This window comes from Haliotis asinina, chromosome 8 (genome assembly GCF_037392515.1).
Source record: "Haliotis asinina isolate JCU_RB_2024 chromosome 8, JCU_Hal_asi_v2, whole genome shotgun sequence".
NCBI classification, from domain to species: Eukaryota; Metazoa; Mollusca; class Gastropoda; order Lepetellida; family Haliotidae; genus Haliotis; species Haliotis asinina.
Window position 1 is genome coordinate 42555744 of NC_090287.1, and position 25800 is coordinate 42581543.

Here is a 25800-nt window from a genome sequence, read left to right on the forward strand (position 1 = left end):
TTGGCCCACAACAAGAACATTTATTTTTTGTCTTTATATTCGTGTATGCCTGCCTGATTCATGTAACATGATGATTACCATGCTAATGTTGCATTAACTGTATGTAAAAGGTAATACCATGAAGTATATGTTCATTTGATACTGTATGTCATGTACCCTACTGTCACTGGAAGAGTCATTTTGATTTTATTTTAATGTAAAAGCTATGTTTAGTAAATGCCACAAAACCCTTTCCACATCCATAAGAAATCATTAGCAAAAGCATACAATTACAACTAAATTATCACCAAGTGTTTGTTTCTGTGTTTAATACCACACTCAGCAATACCACAGCTGTATGACAGTGGTGTGTACATAATAAAATCAGGACCAGATAATCCAGTGATTGATATTATGAGATAGTATGAGACAGAGCACATGGTTATCATATGGTGTTGAAACTACCAGGTGTTTGTAAATAGGTGAGCAGCACCTGTTATAAACAAACGTAGAGGCTAGTCGATTGTTAACTTGAAACTGTGGTACAAGTCAAAATACTGAATGGCATTGGACATAATTTTTGTCAAAATTATGAAAAAAAATCATTGTTAAATAACTTAGTTTCAGTTATAAAGTTAGAGGCATGACTTGTGTCGATATGTGTGTCTTGGATTTGTGGAAGACATCTTAATATTTAATATGATGTCAACATTTCATGTGTGCAAACAACTCTAAAGATATGTTGTATAAATAACCATGTGCAGCTGTTATCGGATGCCAATGAAGCACAAAATAGAATTCCTCTCTGGTCTAGTGTGTAACACACCAGGCCATTTAAACTTTTAAAGGGAGGTCTGTGATTACCAAGTGCATCAAATCAAAATATACTTGTTACCCTGCCTGTTATGAGGCGTTAACACAAGGTTCACACAGGGAGTGACTAGGTTATAATCCTTACACTTTGTTGATTGGGGTATTCATGTTAAACTGCAACATGGTGTCTCAATGGGTTGGCACAATAAAATGATACACAAACATGAATGCACATTTAATATAAGTGCAACAATCATGAATGTAATGTTACACCCCAATTTTACCTCATTCATGTGTGTTCAGTGTAAAAAAAAACAACATGTTTTTGATAAAACTAGTTTCTATCCCACTATGATGTGACTGCATTCAGCAGTTGGTGTCATGGTAGTCTCCAGGGTCAGTTCTGCCATACAATAAAGCTCCTGTAGCACATGTGGTATCATGTTAGGCAAGTGACTGTTTGTGACTGTTACCTCTTCACGAAACAGTAACATAGCTTACCTAATTAATGGGATGAGATGATATTGTGACTGTTAAGCATGTAGTGCCTGACAAAGCAGCTCTCGTTATATACTCCCCAGTGAGTTTAGAATGGAAATCAAGTGCACACTAACTAACCCATCAGCTGAGATAGTGACAGCTGTTAAGCAGACACCGTGTATATGGAATCTAGTGCCATTTAAGCACCTATGTACGTTGTTGTCATTGTCATTATTGTCATCATAATTAAAGTAGATTTCGTCGTTTGGTGTATTTAATACTTTCCTTGAAAAAAGGCATGGCATTACCATTTCTGTTTATTGTTTGTGACTGGTGAATGTAGATAGAAGCACAACCTCAGCAATTTCTTTCTTTTACTAACGCTTTGTTTTGCATGTATAATTTATGTCCAGAAGTATACCTGAGAACTATGATTTGAAGTTTTATTTGAAACAAGAATCCCTTACTGATATTGTGAATGTTGTGTTTTTCAGGACTTGTTCCCCGCTCACTGTTGCATGATTTTGCTATCAGTGGGAGTGAGGTGTAGTTTAGTCCTCCCTTTGCACCCTGAGGAAGATGTCAGTTGAAACTGTTATGTTGTGTCCTGCACTGTGTTGACTACCTCATCTCTGTGTTTCCCTGCACTTGTTGTGAATGATGGCTGGTGGTGGTACCTATTTCTCCAGTGAGAGTGATGAGTATTATCTCCCCTCCAGCAGGCACCGGCGCCACCCCCATGACATGGGCGACATGGATCCACGGGTGCAGGAGCTCACTGCCAATCTACAGGTGAGATGCAATGCAGTGTGGCTGTAGCTGTTGCCATGATTTATGTCATAGATAAACATGTAATAGTCTCCCTTTATTCAAACCATGACTGTAATAGGGATTCTGCCAGGATCACATTTCATATGCTAACTAGTTGTTTGCGGGATAAGGGGGAAGAGGTTGCCAAAAATAAATTTCAGGTGTAAAAGTTGACATTATTATGGGTCTAACTATTTACTGAATTACTGATACTCATTAGAATACGTTAAAAGAAGAGTTATTTCTGGTCACGTCAGTGCCATGGTTTACATGTTTTTAAGGTGTTCATGTGACTGAAATACTAAAATATGTTTTTTAATCTGTGACGTTTGTCAAATTAGATAATCAGGAATAAGTGCAAGTGTGTGATGTATAGGAGAAAACACACCTCCGGGGTTTTGGTAGACAATGTAAAACCGAAGGTTTTTCCCGACCCCGATGGTTTTATATTGTCTACCAAAACCGAGGAGAAGTATTTTCTCTAATATATATGTAACTGAAACATGGTATGAGTGAGCTAGCACTCTGTAACCAGTTTTGTCTGGGATAGTACAAGCAGCCACACATACACACACATGCATGCCGTCATATAAGCGAAATATCATCAAGTACATACTTAGGACACCATTTCTCGTCACCTCAGCACATAGTGATTTGTTCAGATGTCAAATCATGGTAAGGGAGATAACTCTCTGTTTCCTAGGTCTTAGTTTACCTGCCTGTGCACCGTTCTAATACTGCGTGAGTAACAATGGTGTCCAAAAATAAAGCTCTTCTGGCAAAGCTTCAGTGTGCATTCATCTAACTGTAATTTGCATGAAAAGAATTTACTATGTACAAAGAAAAGAGGGCATTTTGACACTACACATAATTTCTTTTGTATTTTATATGGTGTTCACATGTAATTTTATTCACAAGTATATGGATATTTAAAAGGAGGCAAGTTTTAATGTGCATCCAATTATTATCTAAATAAAATGTTTCATTCTTGACAAAAATGTTTGGAAAGGATGAAATAATGAAGCACATTTGTTTGTGTCATATGTAAAATTTATTCATTTGTATCGACAAGGCATCAGTGACTGCAAGTTATATTTTTTAGGGCAGTGAACAAACACAATGACATTTCAGAACATTAAAATAAATATACAGTATTTGTATAGATCTGTTTTATTTCATTACACTCAATATTCATTTATCAGGCAGACAAATGTGGACAAAGACACAATGGAGAAATGATTTTTAAGACACACATGAACACAATTTTCAAGTATTTATATATTTCTCATCAGGAACTCTAGTGTGTTATTTAACCTGATATATTGGGGATTACACTTTCTCAGTTTAGTACAGATTCAAACCACCCTCAGAGCAAGGCACCTAATCGCCAGCACATAGTCACCTGTCCATGAATTTATCTTGAGTTCTGTATTTGAGGGTCCCTGGGACTCATACTCCTAATTTTCGGGGATCTTGTACTACAAAATGGGGGTCTCAGACACTTAAATATTATTACCATTACAATGATGTAATTCAATTACTGTGATTGTGTTGTGTATCATGATCATCACTGTTACAACTATAATATTGAAATAATACCATAACCCAGCTAGTTGAAAGCTCAATGATAACATTTTGGTACTTGATCCAAATCTCTACAAAAAGTTTTTGGACTTTTTCTATGCTCTTGTGGATGCACTAATATGTGGGTATACATGGTAAATATTGCATCCAATGTTAATTTCTGTGAGAGTAGGTTGCAGAAATTTGCATCCCATCTAACCTACCATGCTGCTTCCACAAAAGTGGATAGGACTCATCCTGAACATAGTACTAGAATCTGTGGTTTGCTAAGAAAGTGTAATCCCAAATATAACATAATAACATAACATTCCATTTGGCCACTTTCTGAATGGTATTGTTAGTGTGTCTTATTGCACTTTCTGCAACTGCAGTCACAAGTGAAGAAGAAGTCACAAAGTATTGAAGATCTGCCATTTTTTGCTCTTCTATTAATTTAGTGATCTATCCAGGTGAACTTAATTGCTCTAGAAATACAACCATGTGCTCTTACATTAACAGATCTTTTTTGCTCTCCTTGAATGATGCTTTACTCAGACATTTCTTTAGTGGAGGAAAGACTTGTCTAAGTTCAATTCCTTTAAGTATGTTGTGACCTAATGTTTTTGTTTCATTTAAAGTAATGGAGGTAATTGGAACAAATGTCTGTTTTCCTTTGAGTTTTTTTCATGTTTGTGAAATTTATATAAAATACCTGTTCCGTACATGTGTCTCCTTACATATAATGTGCCACACTTCAATTTCAGTGGCAGTGAATTATCCAAACATAGAAACCTGTACATTTGTATATGATATGTAGATTGATGAAATATAAAGTGTTATGTATTTCATTGCCAATGAATATGACTGCTGAACATGAAAGCTTACTTCTCTGATTGGTTCAATACTCCACATGTGCAATAAATCAGCTGTATGTCTGCTTGAACAGACTGAATATCCTCCAGCATTGACCCCCAGCTCGGTGCCCTCACTGCCTATTGAAGCAGTAGTACTGATTCCATAGCTGTAGTGAATGATCAGTGCGCTGGAAGATATAATGTCACAATTATTGTTGTCGACAAAGGGTGTCACTTGTTGAGATAGGGCTTGGGTTATCAAATCATAAGACCTGAGAAAGGAATACAGTAGACAGAGCATGTTTTGTATTGGCATTTCTAGAAGGGGTGTGTTAAACTTTCACAGGATCATCTTATCAAACACACAGGGTTCAAACTGATATAGCACAAACCTCACTCTCCCTGTTTATTGCACGTGCAGTAATCATTTTTTGCATGATCACAGTGGTGCATTAAGAGACTACATAAATTCTCAGAAGTGAAAAAATCCGGCTTCCTGCTAATTTTTCATACCTAGTGTGAGCATTTACAGCAAGCGAGTTTCAGTTATATCTGTTGATTACTGTGGCAGTGATGATAATACAAGCTAGGAAAGACAAATGTATTAAAGCCCATAAACATACTATTTCAAGACAGACATATGTAAATTTGATTAAAGCTCAAGAAGGTTTTCAACAATCTTATTAAATTCAGACATTAATTCTCGGTACGGCTGGACAGAGATGTGAGGACAACCCATTGTGGGCCACATCAGAAGGATGCAACACTGCAGAAGTAACACAGGGTATTCTACATGACCATCGCTTCAAACAGACAAATATTTTAAATGAAGGAGACTTTTAAAAGCCAATGTTAAGTACTGACATTACTGTATCATCCATGTGTAGGAGAATCAAGGATTTTCTTTTGCACACATTTCAAATTTTGAATCGCTTAATCAGAGAATGATCAGATGTTTCAGTTGCCAGTTTTTAATTAGTCTCATGAAAGCTGCTTTTTGATTGGCTAATGTAACTCCTGTTATCATGTTATTGTTTGGTCAAAGTTTGCCAAAGGTCGTGTTTTACATGACCTTCAGTGTGATGTCCTCAGGCCGTTGTTTAGTGGTAGCAAGAGCCAAGATTGGATTTTAATGAGACTGATTTATTGATGAATTAAACTCAGGAATGTGGTTTATCATCATCTAGCCTAAGGTCATCCCCATAGAGTAGCCAATCAAACACCTTGATTTCTTTGTCACACATATATTTTATGCCACTTATCCCAATGTGTTTCTCACTCATGTATATATGAGAAAGCCTTGCCATACCGTGTAATGCCTTTTGAGGATTAAAGAGGAGGCAGCTGGAGGCAGCAGTCCTCTTGGAAACTGAAGTAGCCCAACTACATTTATGATCAAGTACTCACTGCTGTTGTGACTTAAGACAAGGATCCTGGATGCTGGAGCATTGTGATTTAGAAGACTTGATCTCACATTTGTAATATGGAATGATAACTCTTAATTACCGGGGATGAAAAAGCCTTGCCTGCGGTGGCAGCTTGAACACCCTGAACATTATTTAAATGTTATTTGGAATTATCCTTGTTTACAGTACTATCTGCCTTGGTATATTCACAAGGCGGCTAAAAACTAAAGCGTACCGAGAAAGCCAACTAGGGAATCCTGTACATAGCCATGTCATCGAAAGAGTGACAGAACAACTATAAGCCTTGATTACACGATGCTATTTAGAAAGTGGTCAAATATAACACATGGAGTGATTGCTCTTAACCCTGAATCAGGATGTGTAGGCCCTATATTTTAATATGGAATAGTAACTCTTAATTACTAAATTACTGAAAAAACTGTTGGCCATTAGGACCTGCAGAAAACTAAGGTTGTAGGTCCCAGTGGTTTTCTGTAGGCTTCAGGTCGAAGAATTGATGTTAATTTTGAATTCTGAACACAGGTTATATTTGAGATTACATTTTACACTTTGTAAACTTTACAATTTACACTTCAAAATATAACATATATATGTTACAATTGTAAGCTTTCTTCAATAACAATATATGATATAATAATATAAGAGCATCTGTCTCTCTCTCTCTCTCTCTCTCTCCCCATCTATCTATCTGTCTATCTGTCTATCTATCTCTCATATTAAACTCTACAGGCTTAGTCTGGTACTTGCTCCATTGAGAATGTTATACTGATTATTTTGATCTGCCTTTTGATATTGAGAAAATCCTAGTGTCTTATCTATATGGTAGAAGCCAAATATGGAGCAAATAACCTTGTTTGTAGATTCCTTCCCTGCGCAACAATGATGTATTGTTAGAGGATCAATCATACACTTGATATGCATAGGTTTTGGATTGGGTCTTATCAGTTTCTATGGAGAAAACAGGGTTCAGCGTTGGCCCTTGAAGGAATAACAGAGTGTTGACTTAGTACCCAGGTTTCAATGGGTCTTGAATGACTTGTATGTATACTTAGCCATTTCGGAAATATTTCCAGTACTGGGGTCTATTCAACTTGTCAGTGTCAGCAATGCTTGACTAGGTCTTATCTCTCTACCCAGCCAAGTGATAGACATTGCACTGATTTACAAGCTCCTCGACACTGGGTATTCACAACCATTATTGGGCCGTGTTGATTGCATTAACTTAGCCATTTCATCGTGTTCATGTTTTCTGTAATTATTTTGTCTTCAAAGGGGAACAACTACTTGTGACATGTTTATTACATGTACTGTGATTGGGGTTTAAAGGTGCAGATGATAGGCATGATACTGAGCATTAAATGTGTAGTTGGTTGGGCTGCTCCATTCAGTGCACATTGTTTGTGTAGCTCTCCTTACCTCTGAACTGAATAACCTGGAAGACTTCCCAGTAGTCAAAATATACCGATTTTCTTCTTGTGAACATGCCAATAACTTTCTCACTTTCACATGAACTAATGATATGGTCTGAAACTATTCGCCTTGATATGAACTAATGTCATGGTCAGAGGCTATTTACACCTTCACATGAACTAATGACATGGTCTGAAACTATTCGCCTTCATATGAACTAAAGTCATGGTCAGAGGCTATTTACCATGTTTACACCTTCACATGGACTAATGACATGGTCTGAAACTATTCGCCTTCATATGAACTAATGTCATGGTCAGAGGTTATTTACACCTTCACATGAACTAATGATGTCATCAGAGGCTATTCATGCCTTCATATGAACTAATGTCATGGTCAGAGGTTATTTACACCTTCACATGAACTAATGACGTCATCAGAGGCTATTCATGCCTTCATATGAACTGATGTCATGGTCAGAGGTTATTTACACCTTCACATGAACCAATATCATGTTCTGAGTCTGCTCACATTTTCACATGAAATGATGTCATGGCTGAGACTATTCACACCTTCACATGAAATGTCGCAGTTTGAGACTATTCACAATGACACGATTGGCAGTGACCAGATTTCTCACTCCACATTCAATTTTGTAGTTGAAAACTGCTTGTTGAATGACGTTTTGAATGACTTGTTGAATGACTAATTCTCATTATGATTTAGTAGTACCTGTAAACAAATTAGAAAACAAGACAAACTTGTGAGTATTGGTTTATAAACTGTAAATCTTGAGACTAATGTGAGAGTTAGTTAAGTATGAAAAATGTATGCTGTTTGATTGGATCAATGTAACCTTTGGTCAAGGTCAGGCTTAAGTGCATACATCTCTGTAAACGGCACTGAAGGCTTTTCTCTAATTTCAGGATTTACAATGTTTAGTTTCTTAGACAAGTAAGAAAGAAATAATTGTATTTTACATACTTACGATGAGGCTTACATAGTATTACCTGTTTATCAGTATATTGTAGTACATGTTTACAGGTTGCTATATAATTTCTCAGAACCGGTATATTGGGTAAGGAACACATCTGAAGTTTTTATCCCCTGCAATGCATTTTGCAGTCTGTATTAAAATGGACAAAACACTTGACATAGTCATAGCTAGGTGACATATTCGTGAAGAGTATTTTGCCTTTGTGAGGGATATTGATGTCTTTGTTTTCTTGTTGTCAGTATTTTTATGGTTTCAATTAAAGCTACACATACTTTCATTTGCAACAAATATTTTCCAGCATTATTTAGTGACAAAATGGCATACTGTAATAAATTGTGTGAAAATGAAAATAGAACCCATCACTATGCAACCTAATTTTGAGATTGCTTGTTATCAGAACCATAACATCTATGTTTAGGAAGCTATAATGTAGAAAATATGATTGACATTCACAATTAGTGTCACTCAAGATCCCAGTATATCACTACATGTATCACAATACAGGTTCCTGAATCACTGTACTTGTACTTTATGTTGTGGGTCGGGTATATAAAGATGTGGTACAAGTGTTGAATGAAAACACTGATCCTGTATATTTATGATTAACAGGGTTTGTTAAATACCAGTTAAAGTGAGTGCCTGCTGGCAGTAATTTATGGTGTGAGTGAAAATCACAGTGTAGTTTACAAAACAGGGGAGGAATATAGGGGATATAGTAATCAGCTTGTCTCTGTCTGTCTGTCTGTCTGTCTGTCTGTCTGACTGACTGTCTGTCTGACCGTCCGTCTGTCTGTCTGTCTGTCTGTCTGTCCATCTGTCAGTTTAAAGTGAATACAAACTCATTCACACAACTTTCCACACACAGAGGACAGGTTGTCAACTGTTGCCTTTTGCAATTTATCGATATCTAGAATTGTTATTTTTCCCCTTTCCATGGCAAGAAGTTTGATTTTGACTCTGTTAATAGCTATTTCTTTGTCTGAACCATAAGTCTTCACTCACAATGGTTTGCACACACATTCATTAAGCAGTCAAATGGTACCTTTTGAAATTTAGGATGTTTTGGAATGTAATATTTTCCTGTAACCAAGACAAAAAGTTTGACTTTGGCTCTGGTAATTGTAGTGTCAGGTTATTGACACTGACATTGTACTTGTGACAGTTATGACATAATATGGTGTCAACAAATTCAGAAAATTGACCTTTTCACAGTGTGACCTTAAAGCTGAAATGAAAAAAAAAACACCAGCCAAAGTTGTTCGCCAAATTTAGTGTAGAAGAACCTGTAAGCTGTTGAAATTATCAGCTACAGACTACATGTCCAGGTTAGCTGCAATGAAATGAGGCTGTTTTGTCATTATCTGGTTTCAATGATCACGATGAAGCCAAGTTCATGATAATATTTTTTCAAGTTAAAGTCTAACTCAAGCGTGACTGTTTAAATTGGGTGTAGGACTAAAGAGAATATGCAGTGTCACGATGATGATTACTTCACAGGCCAGGTTTTGTGTGTAATCAGTATGTTACTTGCCAGGTCATCATATCTGAAAGTATTTTATCTGATTGAGATGTGATAGTCAGCTCTGTACAGTTCTCATCTGTTTTGTCAGTCATCTTTTTGTTGATAAGTGACTGACACTGACAGAAAAATACTGACTTTTGTGAAAAGGTTTTCTTTAAACCAGTTTCACATGTGAGAAGGAACTGATGTCTATCTCATCCAAAATTATATCAGCCCTCTTGATCCCTGTGATTTTTTAACCCTTTGTAGGGAATATAGTCAATTTCATGTATGTTCAACCATCTGTGTCTAATGCTTCCATACCAACAACTGAGATACGTCATACAAAACTCCTGCCTTTTAATGGATTTGGTGCATGTTTCTCTTTATTGTGTCCATGTATGTGCAATTCAACAATTAATCAGTGCTGCCTTTTGTTATTTAGGCATTTTTAAAAACATAATAATTTCCTGTTTTCATGGTGACAGGTTTGATTTTGAATGTTCATTGTGATGTATTTATCTGCATCTACTTCTGAAAGTAATAGGTACCCTTCCCGAAACTGTGAGATCATAAAGACCACTTACTCTGCATTTCTGCATTTTCTTTTTCCATGGCAACAAGTTTCACTTTGAAGTGTTGGCATTGCACCTGACTTAGAAATACAATGTTTTGAATCCCAATTCCATGGCATTGTTTTGATAGCTCAACAAGTACTCATATTCATGGGTGGGTTGGTCACCTAAATCAGAAATACCACGCTCAGTAGTGTTTCTAGGTCTGTTAGCTCCCACCATAAGTTTGTGGGTTTCATCAAAGTTGTCTTGTTTTTACATTGTTGTTGCATAAGTAAGCTGAGTTCTTTGACAGATGCCTGTAGTACAGACATTGTAATGCATCTTTTATTTACTGCATTCCTCAGTTATGGGAAATCCTGAATAGAAGCGATACATAACACAGAATTATCTGTAGTCAGTAATAACAACAGTAACAATAGAGTGAGTGTGTTTAGTTTTACACAACACTCATCAATGTTCCAGCTATATGGTGGCTTGCTGTAAATAATCAAGACTGGACTGGACAACCACACGAGCATCGATCCACGCAGTTGGGATACAGTGACATGTGTCAACCAAGTCAGCAAACCTGACCACCCATTAGTTGCCTCTTGTGTCATGCATTGGTTACTGAAAGTCATTTCTAACCAAATCTTCACCAAAAAAATTCTTGGGAAAAGTGTTTGGCACATTATTACCACCACTCAGGTTTAACAGGTGTCAGGCACTTCTTAGCTCTGTGTTCATGGAGGATATTAAAGACTCACCATGGAATGACATTGAAAGTCAACACTCAGGAAAAGGTGTCCAAAAAGGATGTGTGATGTGTCTGTATCACCAACACATTGGGACTCGTGGGTTTTATGACATTTGGGACTTTTTTCACTCGGTTGTGATATATTTGAAATGACTAACAGGACACCATTTGTGAGTCATCCCTTTTTATAAAATATCAAGGTTGTTGCGACATTTACTGAAAAAATAACATGTACATAGTTTCATCAGTGTGGTTGTGGAGATATTTTATCTTAATTACTATGTTTGACCCAATGTTCTAGGACACGTGTGTCTCCATAATCTGCGAAGCAATATTTTGAAGGTATTTAATGGAATTTGTGGTAAGTTAGTAGTATACATGATGCCCATAGTATGTTCCTATCTATTGGAAACATCCATGAAACCTTCAGTATCAAAACATGCAAGATTATTTCTTCGATTTTTGAATATTTCCAAAACCTGGAAGGTTCCCAAGTGTTTCGATATACTGATAATCACTAAAAAATGTATCAAATAATCTAATCTTAAGCAGTATACGAGGAGATGGAGTAAGCACAAAATCACATCATTTCTCTCGTGTAGTCACAGCTGAATATGCATTTTCTCTGTGTTTGCATACATTTATAAACAGTAAATCTTACCATGTATCAATCTAAGGGCATACCTACCATTGTGAAAAATGCTGGAGCTTACACATGTTTGTTGCTAAAAAGGTTGAGCAAGTCCTCAATACTCTCTAAATAAAAAAAAACTTTGCGACCTGTTGTGCTTGCATGAAAAAATTGGCATACTGCATGCCTGAGATGGAGCAGATTCCACACTACTGCATACATTCCAGACAACTAACTGTTGTCAACACTCAGTACTGTGAACCCTATATGAACAATGTCATACAATTACAGCATGGTTTAACAATTACTTACACTGACATATAATGGCAGGTGGTCCTGGTGCATTGAGGCAGTGGTGGGTGTGGGTCTTTCGAATTTTCATAGGAAATAAACACCTCTTTACTTATCTAAACATTGCTCCTGAATACAGTTCGAAGGACAAGAGCACCAGTTATGTAAGTCACAGGAAATAGCTGTGGAGTGATAGGCTTTATGCCAGAAAACTAGGATGGCATGTTCAACTCCAGAATTTTTTTTTTTTATTATTATTATTGGATATTTATATAGGGCACAACTATTGCTTGCTCAAAGTGCTGGTATTTGTTTCCCTTGATCATTGGATGTCCATCTCATAGTCACATCATATTATCAATCTCAACTCCCTGGGGAGTATACAACTCTTGCTGCCACTAGGCTCACCGAGTTTATTATGGCTTTCTCATCCTAATGAGGAACCCAATTCACAAGCGGGTGGACTGGGACACATAGTCACAGGACACATAGTCACAGTACTTTGTTCAAGTTTACTGCACGTTGCACGCAACTAGGTGTATGCACGTATTCATGTGGCCACCATCTGGTCATATACCAACAGATTTGTGGGTTCTTTTAAGTGCACAGGGTTGTGTATTGCGCACTAGGGGTTGTGACAACACGGAAAGAGTTTGCACACAAAGTTGACTCCAAGGTTTTTACACCTGGTCACAGGTGGGCTCGATCACAACGCCTCAACCTCGCTGGATCACGAGCCTAGCGCTTTAGCCAGCTCGCCCGTCGTGCCCCCCAGCACGTGGTCCTGGTGCATTGAGGCAGTGGTGGGTGTGGGTCTTTCGAATTTTCATTGGAAACAAACACCTCTTCACTTATCTAAACATTGCTCCTGAATACAGTTTGAAGGACAAGAGCACCAGTTGTGTAAGTCACAGGAATTAGCTGTGGAGAGATAAGCTTTATGGCAAAAAACTAGGATGGCATGTTCAAATCCAGAATTTGCCCCTGTGTCTGGATCTTGTCAGCAACAAGCAAAAATACAATGCATAAGGGCTGCAAAAAATCTGCTGTGAGGTGATTACGATCCATATCACAAATATTGAGCAATGTATAATGAATATTGAGTAATGAACACAATAGCAAGTCAGCAGTACAACAATTACAAAGTATTTTCTTTGACACTTTTCTTAGTTTATCACTACAAAGACCAGTGACCACATTAAGGTCAAATGGATTATATATGAATGCTTCCTTCTGTCCTGTCTTTGCTAGGATTATTCTACATTGCTGCTTTCACTTTGATGAATATCACCCAAATTCAAGTAAAAACATTCCTTTATAGACATGCATGGATATTTGACACTAGCAATAATGCATAATGAAGTGAATTAATAGTGGTTGTTTTACTGAATATGCGAGTGAATTATGGCGGCCATACAGTGTATATATGTGTGTGTGTGGGTATGTATGTACTGTACTGTATAATGTATTTGTAGTACATGACAGAGAGCTTTTGTACGTTATTATGATGCTCAGGATATCAGCCTTGTGAGGGCTGTTTCTCTACACAAGCTCCGAAAGGTGCTCCAGTGTTGTTATTATGTAATACTGTTTGCTTTCTTGTCAGGACACAACACGTAATCTTCGATCTCTTGACCAGATGCTGGACAATTACAGAAGTGTGGGGAATGAAAGGAGGTCTGCAGTCGACAGGGTAGGTGCACACAGCAGACAACAGCATGTATTACCAGCACACACACACTGGGGAATGCTAGTCCTGGAATTGCTGAATAGATAGTAAACATTGCTCTCTTCCCACAGAGGTTACTACTGTCATATCTTCCTGCATAATCTGTTTAGATATGGCCATATTACCTGTTTCTCGTAAAATCCCCTAGCAAGAAAAACATGAATTATCTCCCTATCTTTCTATCCAGTTTGATCACATGCTACACTGACTTAAATCCAATCTGGCGGCCGCCATGGAGTTGATCAACATGCGAAGGATAGATTTGGTATTTCATGTTTGACGGAAACTAGCACAATAGAGAGTGCAAGAATCAGTAAACAAGATGTCTTTGGTGATGTGACATGCAAGACATTTAATGGTTAGCTAGGGCAATGGAGGTGCCTTTGATCCTCCATTACATTACATGGGTTCTTTCAAGAGGAATCATTGGCACATTGATCTGGGGACGAGCTTCTAGTTTTCCCAAAGCATATGGAAATTATTGAGGCTTTGCAAAAGATCACTTTTGAAACAACATTGCTGATTGCACAAATAAATCTGATTGGAACCAATCACAAATCCAGAACACTTTCATCAAGAAAGGGCTGTATTAGAACAGGAGTTATGTAGGAAGATATGACAAGAGTAACCTCTGTGGGAATAGTATGGGTAAACATGTCAAGACAAATCCTGTATTCATAAACTAGATTTTTCCTTATCCTGACTCATGCTTATTATGTTTATCTCCTCCCTCTATGCGAAGAGAGTGGAACACTTAAAATCCCTTGAAGTTCACCCTTCTAATTGAAGTGGACGTGCAATACATTCGCCCTCCGGAAGCCTCCTTTTCCCGCCAATGCGGTCACATGACCAGTCATGCTTAGCCTCTCTCCTTAATCCCCTGAAGAGGACTGTTGGAGGCATTTTGGATCCCGATACGGCAATAAGTTTTTGCTTATATTTCGGTCCTATAATCTAAATTGTGTTGTATTCGATTTTTGTATCATCATTATTATCATCATTGTATAAATTTTTAACTTACCTTACCATAGGTCTTATGCATATTACCTCTAGCTTCGCTAAACGAGATCAGACAGTCGTTGATTCGCCATCCCCTCGATGGCTACCTCATGTAATCTACGAATGTAGTCACGGAAGTGACGTGATCTCTCCACTCGCGCGAGAGCGCAGAATCCAAAATTCACTTTTACCTTTAGCGTTCGTGCGAACGGACGTGTTGGTTTGCAGTTTTTTTTCCTACTGTGTGTAGTTTCAATAAAGTTGCTACTCCTTGGTAGGTATGGTTTGTATCCCCTCATTATGTATCAAAGTCAAGTCATACAAGCATTTAATGTGCTTACCTTGCTACCTCGTGTTGTTCTTTTCTCACTCAGGCTTGGCTTGGCCATGTCGGAGGTGAGAACGACATGGCGTCCATGAGGGTAGTTCATCTTGTTGGTGGTTTGCCCGTCATGTTTCTGCCCATGCTTGGTCATTTTCACTTGTGTTTTCGGTATTTAGCATACTTTTTTCTGCCATGAATTTCAGCGTAGCGAAGGCAGCCATTGTGGTTGTTATTTTTCGCTGCCCCGCACTTACGGGTGTGCCTATTTTTTACGTAGGGGTGCAACTACTTTCTACATTTTTATGTAGGGGGTTTTCCTCCTAGTATTGTATTAACATGTCGTCAAGTCGTGGTTTCTTGTCTGTTACAGTTCTGTGTATGACTCGACACTATTGTACTGTCTGCAAGGGGCAGAAATCAGCCAAGGACCCACATCCCTGGTGTCCGGATTGTGCGTCCGCTGTTTGTTCCATCGATAGTCGGTGCCTACACTGTCAAGCGTTATCTCTCACCGATTTCAAGACCTTTTTGGCGGTTCGGAGGAAACGTTTTACGCAACGTAAGAGAAGAATGTCGTCGCCAGCGTCTTCCTTGGGATCCTTACCTGACGACCAAGATCTACCACCGCCTTCAATACCAGTATCAACGCCGAGTGTGGAGCGCTCATCTATTACGCCGGCGCGCTCCTCTCCAGAGCCTACGCGTTCGGACGCCTTTGTAGATTTATCTCACCCGGATGCCTTATCCCATCCTGAAGTTCAGAGGCTTCTGCGATCTCTCTTGACGCCGGGCGCTGCTGTACTCCCTACCTCGGTATCTACACCTTTACCAACGACAGCGCCTAGACTTACGCCAGCGCCGTTGCCTGTACCAGCGCCTCTGCCTGTCCCGGCGCCTTTGTTTACATCAGCATCGGTGTTTTCGTCAGCGCTTATTCCGACGCCAGCGCCTATTCCGACGCCAGCGCCTGTACCAACGCCAGCGCCAATATTGTTGCCGGACCCTGCTCCTATAACTACGTCTTATCGGATCCCCAGAGTGTCTCATACGCTGACTAAAGAAGAAATGTTACAGCGCCAGCTGGATGAAGAGCGTGCTCGTCGTTTAGAGGCTGAGCGCTCCCGGCGCAGATCTCGTTCTAGGTCCCCGAAGGGTCGGCGCTCTCGTTCTCCACACCGTAGCAGGCGCCGGCGCTCCCGGTCGGTTTCCCGCTCTCCAAGGCGCTCCTTAGAGGAAGACTCACGTACCAGAAGTAGACGTAGAGTGCGATCTCGGTCAAGATCACCACAACGTCTCTCTAGATCCCAGCGTTCGCGATCGCCGGAACCACTGCGGACTTCCGGCAAAGAATTTAACACTAAGAACTCTGCTTCCAACTCGAGTCAGCGACGAGAATCAACCTCTATTTCCTGGGAGGAACACGAGGAACAGTTCTTTTGCCCAGACTATGAGGAGGAACCTGGCAATGTTGGTGATAGTGATGGCACCTATCTTCCCTTAACTGCTGTCTTTGAGTGGATTGCCGACAGATTACCGGACTGTCCTTCCCCTTCTTCGGATTCAAACAACCCGGCGTCGATTCACTTGACTCCTGAGTTACTTATTCCACCACACCCTATGGTGGCGGATGCGATTACTTTGTTAGACTCGGACTTTGCGAAGTTATCCTTAAATCCGACCATCAAAGCGTCGAAGTCTAAGAAATCAGATTATAAAGTGCACAGTCTGGATTTTGCCGACAACGGGGCGGCGCTAGACGATTCAATTAAGAGGTTGTCAAGTTCAACTCCGTCATCTTACAGAGTTCAGGATTCAAAGTTAGCAGCTGTTGATACTGAACTGAAACGTATGCTTAAACCTATCTCGGCGCTTGCGTCAGCCACCTCCGCTGCAGCCTTGGATTTGTCAGAGGATAATGCCTCGAGGGTGGATCATTTAACTACCATTTTTGCTTGGCAAGGCAGAGTGCTCCATGACCTACTTGGACACTTACGTGCGGCGCTAGCCATGACTACTACTATGCGCCGATCTGGATTTTTAGATGCTTGTTCTTGGCAAGAGGAATTTAAACGTCAACTTCTTCGTGCACCATTTACGTCTAAGTTCCTCTTTGATGAAAAGATACCGTCGGTGTATAAACAACATGCCGAACTTACTAACACGGAAGTAGCGCTGTCAACTTTCGAAGCCTTGGGCTCTGCATTTCGTGGCCGAGCCAGGGGTAATGCCAAGAAAAGATATGTACCCAGGAGAGAGTCGATCCGTTCCTCGTTTGGGAGGGGACGAGGTCGTACCAAAGACTCAGATGTCCAGCGCAAGCCTCAAGAACGTGGCAGGGATGCCCCAGCTACGTCCGGTCGAGGTAGGGGCAAGCGTCCCTACTCCGGCCGCTGAAGCCATGGACTACTACGACTGGGACCTCCCACCCCCAGTCGTACCAGTTCATCCGACCCCTGTAGGTGGGAGACTAGGGATCTTCTGGGCCAACTGGACATTCCTGGAAGACCCGTTTGTTTGCAAGATCCTGAGAGCCGGCTACAAGCTACCACTAGCCAGAGCTCCGCCGTTGACTACCACTCCCCTGTCACGAGGGTACTCAATAGATCAACAGGTACTTATCCTAGAAAACATCAACATTTTATTAACAAAACATGCTATAGAGATAGTGTCAGAACCCCATCTCTCCCCGGGGTTCTATTCACCCATCTTCCTGATACCCAAGAAAGGTTCCACCAAAATGCGGATGATTCACAACATGGCGACTTTCAACAACCTGTATTTAGCCGAGCCCCCGCATTTCCGAATGACATCACTGGATCAGATCCGAGCCAAATTGTCACCCGGAGCTTGGATGGCCAGCCTAGATTTACAGGATGCTTACCTGCACGTTCCTGTATTCCCACGCCACAGGAAGTTCCTGCGTTTCATATTCAACGGAGTACACTACCAGTGGCGAGTGCTGCCGTTTGGAATTTCTACGGCCCCGTGGCTTTTCACTCGGGTCACACTGCCTGTCACCCGGTTTCTGCACCTCCGGGGGATAGACTTCGATCCTTACATCGACGATTGTTTTCTAAATCACTGCAATCCTCAGTTGCTACGCAAACAACTGGACTTCTCCACACGCCTACTTCAACAGTTGGGATGGATTATCAATTTCGAGAAGTCGCAACTGAAACCAACGCAGGAGTTAACGTTCATTGGGGGGTTGTTCCTGACTCGGCTCAATCTAGTCAGGGTCCCTCCCGATCGATGGCAGAAGATTCTCGCCTTTACGGATCGAGCTCTGTCCCTACCTCTCACCCTCAGAGAACGGATCCACAGGCGTGGGCAGTCGACGCGATGTCTCTATCATGGGAAGGACTGGACGCATATGCGTTCCCTCCTCCAATTCTTCTCTCGGATGTAATCGCCAAGATCAGACTGACGCAGAACCTCCGACTGCTTTTGGTCGCACCTTGGTGGCCAGCCAGATCGTGGTTTCCCGATCTTCGACGGCTCGCCAGCGGAGACCCTTACAAACTTCCAGAGTGGTTGCATCTGCTTCGACATCCACACAGTCGACAGCTGCATCCGGATCCACAGCGATTCCATCTTCACGCATGGGTCATCTGCAGAGAGCATTAAAGGCTAAGGGCTACTCTGCGCACGTGGCGAACGTTATAGCTCGCGCGCATAGAGTTTCTACCCGTTCTTTATATGACGACAAATGGCGCTCTTTTGAGAATTTTTGCGCACGAAGATCTCAAGATCCCATGGCAGCATCTCCTCAGTTTGTGGCACAGTTCCTTCTCTACCTACGGAACTCTAGACATCTCAAAGGCAGTACCTTAGGCACCTATTTGTCAGCTTTGAATTCTGTCCTTGCTATCAAGTCAGATTCACAGATCTCCAAGATACCGGAACTTATTGCGCTTCTCAAAGCTTTCAAGCTGGAAGACCAGAAGACCAAGTTTCGTCCTCCAGCTTGGGATCTTAATGTTGTCCTTCAACATCTCAGAGGGCCGCCGTACGAGCCATTAGAAGAAGCCTCCTTTGAACATCTTTCCAAGAAGACGGTTTTCTTACTATCATTGGCAACAGCGGCTAGAGTCAGCGAGATCCATGCTCTTGACGTTACTCAGATCCGATTTGAACAGTCAAGACACGGACGTGCTCATTTGGGTTTGCTTTGGGATTTTGTGGCTAAGAACCAGCTTCCCGGGCAGCCTAACAGGTTATTCTCCATCCCTCCTTTGTCTACGATCTTGGGTCATCATGACTTGGAGGAGGAGCTGCTATGTCCAGTCAGGGCTCTCAGATGCTATATTAAAAGGTCAGCCTCTAGGAGACGATCCCGCAAAAGGTTATTCATTCCCTTTGCCGTGTCCTGCAAAGGTGAAGTAAACAGAAATACTATTGCCCTCTGGCTCAGATCGACTGGCGGCCTATGACGACAAGCACCTGCCTCATCCGGTAGCAAGTAACCCGCACGAGATCAGGGCCTTGGCGTCTACGATGGCCCTCCATCGGAACTGCACAGTACCGCAGATCATGGAGGGCTGTTTCTGGAGGTCATCAACTGTCTTCGCATCCCACTACTTGAGGGACTTGGCAGTTGAAGACGTGGAGGGATTACAGTCATTTGGTCCATTGGTGGTTGCTCAGCAACTTACCCGACCATCCGCCCATTAGGTAACTACACTTCTACTTACCTTTGGTCTTAAGATTAACCTCACCCCCAGGGTGCGTCGGTTTTTCTTTGGAGTTCTATTGGGTTGCTCTTTGTCCTGTTCCAGGTATTATCCTGAGACCATTGACATTGGCTTTCCCGAGTTCTCCTGATGCATGTGCACTGTTTGCTGAGGGATGGTCCTCTGGAGTCCACACCACCATCCATCTGTCGAAGCCATATGCATAAGACCTATGGTAAGGTAAGTTAAAAATTTATTAAAATCTAAATATTTTAGATATTTAAATACTTACCTTACCATAGGGCGGTGACTCCCTCCCAACTCTGGATGCTCCTCCCCACTTTGGACTCTTCGGACCTTCCGGTTGACGGTAAAAGTGAATTTTGGATTCTGTGCTCTCGCGCGAGTGGAGAGATCACGTCACTTCCGTGACTACATTCGTAGATTACATGAGGTAGCCATCGAGGGGATGGCGAATCAATGACTGTCTGATCGCGAAGCTAGAGGTAATATGCATAAGACCTATGGTAAGGTAAGTATTTAAATATCTAAAATATTTAGATTTTAATAATATTGTTGAAATTCACAAATTTTCAAGTGTTTTGGACGCGTTTTCTTCAACTTAGATCATGATCCCAGTGTAAACTACGGCTGTCGGCAATTGATCTGTATGTCCTTCATGCAAACCTATTTGTTCTTGTCTAGATACAAGCGAGACTTCGTTTCAGATAGGATGTCATCTCAACCTAAGAAGCTGAAGTCGTCATCATCTATGACTATGTCTTCAACTTCTAGATCTGCGCTGAAACTACACTCAACGTCTTCTACCAAGTCCTTTAGTGAGATCGTCTCTCCCGATGAACGACACATCTACGACAAACCTCCACTACTACTTTCTGAGGTACAGCACTCATTATCAACAACCAGCATCTACTAGACCTTCATCAACTGTGTTGACAACTATGCTGCATCCTTCAGAGAGTCTACTGTCTATACAGACATATACAACGTCTACACTCAGGATACTTCTGAGAATCAACTGTGCTGCTTGCACTGCAGTGAGTGGACTCCGGTCTCTTCATGCAACAATCATATGCTGAACCTGATGGATCGCCGTTCTAAACAGCAGCAGCTACAACTACAATTGCCCTTCGTGATGGTTTATTGTCTGTATTAGGTCCGTTAGATAATGAGGAGGGATCGTATGCACTCTCCTGTTCACAGAAACCATCGCCATTGGCTGTATCTTCACATTGCAGTGTGGATGATGCTTCCTCCATCGACTTTCCAAGAGCTCGCACTCATGGATCTCGCTACAGCCGCAAGTGTTCACTGTCTGCATCTCCCGTTTGCCGGAAAAGCCGTGATCATTCGTCGTCTTCATCGGATACGGATTCACACAGGCATGAGCAAAGGTATTGACTGAATGATAGTCATTCCAGGGATAGGCAAGATGACCATGACAACACTCGCTGCATGGACATCGTTCCCCAGTCGTGAATAGACTCACGGAAGGAAACAGATAGATGTTGTTGATCTCCATCACCGGAGGAAGCCCTCTTCTCAGTCACAGAGATCATGTAGTTGATCACAAACGGATTTGACCAAGTCTCTCCTCCCGTTCCAGGGCTGTCAATGAGACTGTCATCTCCAAGTTCAGCAACCAAGAAATTGAAGCAAGAAAGGATGATCCTCTCTGTGCTCACTGCTCAGAGGAAGGATCAACAGTTCATTTCAGAGCATTTAGCCTGTGGGATTAAATCTACTACACAGGCAAGGTTTATTATCAGTGTCATCTCACTGAAAACGTTGTTCCTACTCGCCCTAGCAACAACGGCATGGATGTCAGAAATACATGCTCTGGACTTCCATTGCACACGATCTAACTCCAATCGACGTGAGATTGTACATCTAGGACGGAGATGGGATTTGATCTCCAAAAATCAAATGCCTGGAATACGGACAAACAATTCCACATCCTGGCATTATCTACAGTCCTTGGGCCACATGATACACAGGATTTATCATTATGCCCAGCCAGACTGTTGAAAATATATCTCCAACACACTAAGACAAGGAGACATTGTTTCAAGCACCTATTCATCCCATTATCTACTGAGACACCTACAGAAGCAACACTATCACAGTATGTATGAGAGCTGTTATAGTGAGGGCCTGCAAAGCAGCAGAACTTGAACCTCTGCAAGCTTCCAATTCACATCAAGTGAGAGCCTTGTCATCAACACTCGCTCTACATGGAAACAACTATAATGGAGGGCTGCTTTTGGAAATCAAATACAGTCTTAGAGTAGTATAGGGAATGGGGGTTCTGGATCACTTTCAAAAAAAGTCTCTACAACGCCTTATTTACTAACTAAGGCTTTGGTGGGGCCCTTAGCTCTTGCTACTATTACCCCTACTACATTTACCGTTTAACGTGTGTTGGTAGGAGGTAACACTGTGCCGTACGGTACGATCAATAATTCTTCTCTTACAAACCCCCTACCCGGCCTATGTCACGTTTATATCGATGAAACAGTTTAACGTGAACCGCCTATGATCTCTTTGGTGTTCGTAATAAAGGCTTGCTGGGCTTTTTGTATCCCTTGTTCTATGTACTTTTTTTTCTCGTCCTCGCTGATAGCAGACTTACGAGACTTGGATCGAATATCTTGTTTCATTCCGTTATATTTTGTGAGTTCAGAGAGGATTGAACGAAACTCCTCTTCTGAGATCTTACTGTCAGAGAGTGCCGTGGAAATACGCCCACTTACTGTGTTGAGCTTTGCTTCGGCCAGAATCCTGATCTCGTCGTGTTTCAATGCCTTACGATGAAGTCTGCGTGATACTAACTTAAGCGCCAACCCTGCCAACCCTGCCACCCCAGCTGTTATTTCAATACCTAGCACTATAGGTGCAGCCACGATGGTAGCTAACAACCCAACGCCTGCCGCCCCTAGTCCCATGCTGGTTACCATAAGGGTAGTGTCAGCCCCGTCCACGATATTGAAAGCTCTATGGTACTTTTTACATAGTGCTTTCCGCGTGTCACGGTCTTGTTCTAGTTGGCGTTTCACATCACATAACTGCCTCAAGCGGAACCCATCTACGGTTTCCAGCGTCTTCGCTACTTCCTCTACGACTGGGTACAGACCCATCCTATAATATATATTATGAAAGATATTTTAATTGGGTTTCAGTTAATAGTCTTTCAATGTATTTGAAGCTTACAAGGTGTAGATTATTATTCATGGTAATAGGTGAGAGGCTAATAGGATTTTTTGTTATAATAGAAACCCCACGGAGGCTTATTAAGTGGTTTATAGAACCCAGGGGGCCTATTTCCATGAGGGTTTTAGGGGGGGGATTCCATTGTATAACAATACGACAATATTTGCGTAAGTGTTCGGTTTGCCAGCGTATTGTCAACCCGGGTAAAATTTGGTGTCCTCTTGAGGTGTTTACCTTGTCGTCTGAATACGCAAAGAAGACTTCTATGATGAGTGTGGAGGGGGAGAATATTCCATTAAAATACCAAGGGGGCCAAATACCATTGTGGACAAATGTTAATTTATTGTCTACTTCAGATATTAAATTATTTTTTGCGATATAAAAACCTGTATTGGCTGCTAATTTATTTAGCTCCGGAATGAAATCCCCGACCCAGATACCGTTGTTCCTAATCTTAGAGATCCACGCATCTGCGTCCATTGTGATATAAGGTGAGGCGAGTGTTAAGTTGATCAGCCATTTGGGCTCTTTAAAATCTGATAACGACACCCGTCTGTACACGTTGTCTTTGAAGTGCAGGATATATAAGGTGTCTTCCTCACCAGGCTGATCGAATCCCTCCGTATCTCCTAGGTCGTTAAGCGTAGTGTTGGGACGATGACTGGTCATTATTATACTATTACGATATAATTTCCAACTGGTTTTCTGATAATAGTTCAGGGGTGAACTTCATACCCATGAAGTGTATGTTGTCAGGTAGGAAGATCTTGGTTAGTGATATCTTGTTTTCCACGATCACGTTGACCCCCTGCAGACTGGTGTTGGAGCCGACACCCACCCGCACGTAAACGTTGCAAACTTGATACTGGTGTCGTTTCCCCCACCCGAGTTTGATTCCCTTCACGATCTCGACATCATTCCCCGATGGTTCCCCTAGGTAGACTTTGATGATCAGTGTTGAGTTTGCCGGTAGACTCTCTAGTATACTGACCACGCCTTCGAATTCAGACACCAACTGCAATGTCACGTTTTGTATGGCCGGTTTACTCGATAGCATGTGGGCTGCCATAGTGTCGAGTGGGCTGACGACTACGCTACGTCTCTGAGTTGGGACGTAAGCCACGAGCAGGGTTCCATTGTTCACGACTTTGTTTAGGTGGTTGTCTTTGTTATCCGTGAACACGTAGGGGGAGCCGAGCCTAATATTGAGAAACCAGTCGTTATCGGGTAACAACACCCACTTGTCATCTTCGGTGAAGACGGTAGTGCTCTCAACATCGTCTAAGTCGAACAGTTTACCCCCGAACGATGGGTATATTATCCAGTTATTACCGGTGTTGACAAGGGCGTACTTAGTGTTGACTGTTGCTCTTGTGGTATCTACTATATCACTTAGGGTTCCACCGGAGGTGACTTCAACGCGTTTGTAAATGTTGTTTTTCAGTTGCAAGGCGTACGATTTACCATCTACTCCGGGAGCGTCGAAACCGCGCGTGTCTCCGAGGTCGGAGATCCCGATATTGACACATTTTTTCACTCCGGGCCCTTGTGCGCTGGTCATTTTACGTGAAGCGTTAAGCTGAGGTATCCTATATTTACAGGATTATGATTTATATCTAACACCGATATTATCAGCTCACGTATGTTGCCCTGGGTTAATCTCTTATACTGCCGTGGTGAAAACGACTCGGTTCTACCGTCGTTGTATTTCTCAGTTTTCACCGGCACTGCTCTCAGTATAGTGGAAGGGTGACCTCCTTGAATGTTGTACGTTGTGCTCACCTGACCGAGATGAATGTACAGCTCTCGGTACGGTACTAGGTCGGGTAACTTCGTGCCTGTGACGGTTGTTGTTGGTTTTATCTCGTCAGGAGACATACCGAGTATCCTCGCTAATGGTCGGCCGAGCCTCAAGGGGTTTCTTCCGTTGTTGATTAACACCACTGTGCCGTTTGAGTCGTTCATCTTGAGTTCGGCTCCCAGGGGTTTGAAGACCTCGTCGTTTAGAGAGCACACGCTGTAGTAGCCGTCAGTTATCTGGCTGCGAGTTCCACTGACGAACAGCTTATTGTTGCTGGCGTTGATGTTAGTCCATTGCGGTAGGTAGGTGATATCGCAGAGTGCGACTTCGAGTTGACCTGACGTGTTATCGATCGCGTGCGTCAGCTGAACGGCCTCACCGCTCGTTATTCCTGGAAGTGTTATGTACATATTATAATATATAAATTATATATTATAATATGGACTTAGCACACTTGAAAATCGTGGTGGTAGATAGTACGGGGTTTAAAACAACCTTTATTAATATCTTTGAAAACTATATCGTGACCGTTAATAAAGCGCAGGCGGTGGTAAACTGATAAGAGCGACACTGTGTGGAATATCAACCTGAACGTGCCGGCGCGATCGATGAAAGGTATCCTGGTCGTCCCCGTGGAGGATTACGAGCCATTCCGGAGGGACAGCGAGAAGTTTTTCAACCCCGAGATTGAAAAGGTGGAAGTGACCATCGAGGGCGTGCCCAACCAGCTGTTCAGTCATGGTATGAGACCACACCAGCAGTGGGATGAGATAAAAAAGCTACCAGTGGGGGATTACATAACAAAGGACCTGGACCTCGGCTCCGTGCAGATCGGTGAATACCTGACCACCAAGTACGCCCTATGGTTGGACATGCGATCCACGGATGATGATAAACTGCACAGTAGCGGGCGCCGTATAGATAACGGCAGCGAAGGGATAACCATCCAGATTACTAAGAAGGCTCAACCCG

General features: G+C 41.7%; 1 protein-coding gene across 3 annotated transcripts in view; it reads left to right on the forward strand.

The window, feature by feature from the left end:
• Positions 1-25800, forward strand: part of LOC137293533 (centrosomal protein of 128 kDa-like) — a 68061-nt gene that overhangs the window by 641 nt on the left and 41620 nt on the right. For 2 of the 3 annotated variants that reach the window (XM_067824137.1, XM_067824136.1), the window contains exons 2-3: positions 1767-2064; positions 13677-13763. In XM_067824137.1, coding sequence (XP_067680238.1) covers positions 1930-2064; positions 13677-13763 — 222 coding nt within the window. In that variant the 5' untranslated portion in view covers positions 1767-1929. The remainder of the gene's footprint in view (positions 1-1766; positions 2065-13676; positions 13764-25800) is intronic. The other variant, XM_067824138.1, reaches the window with a different exon arrangement.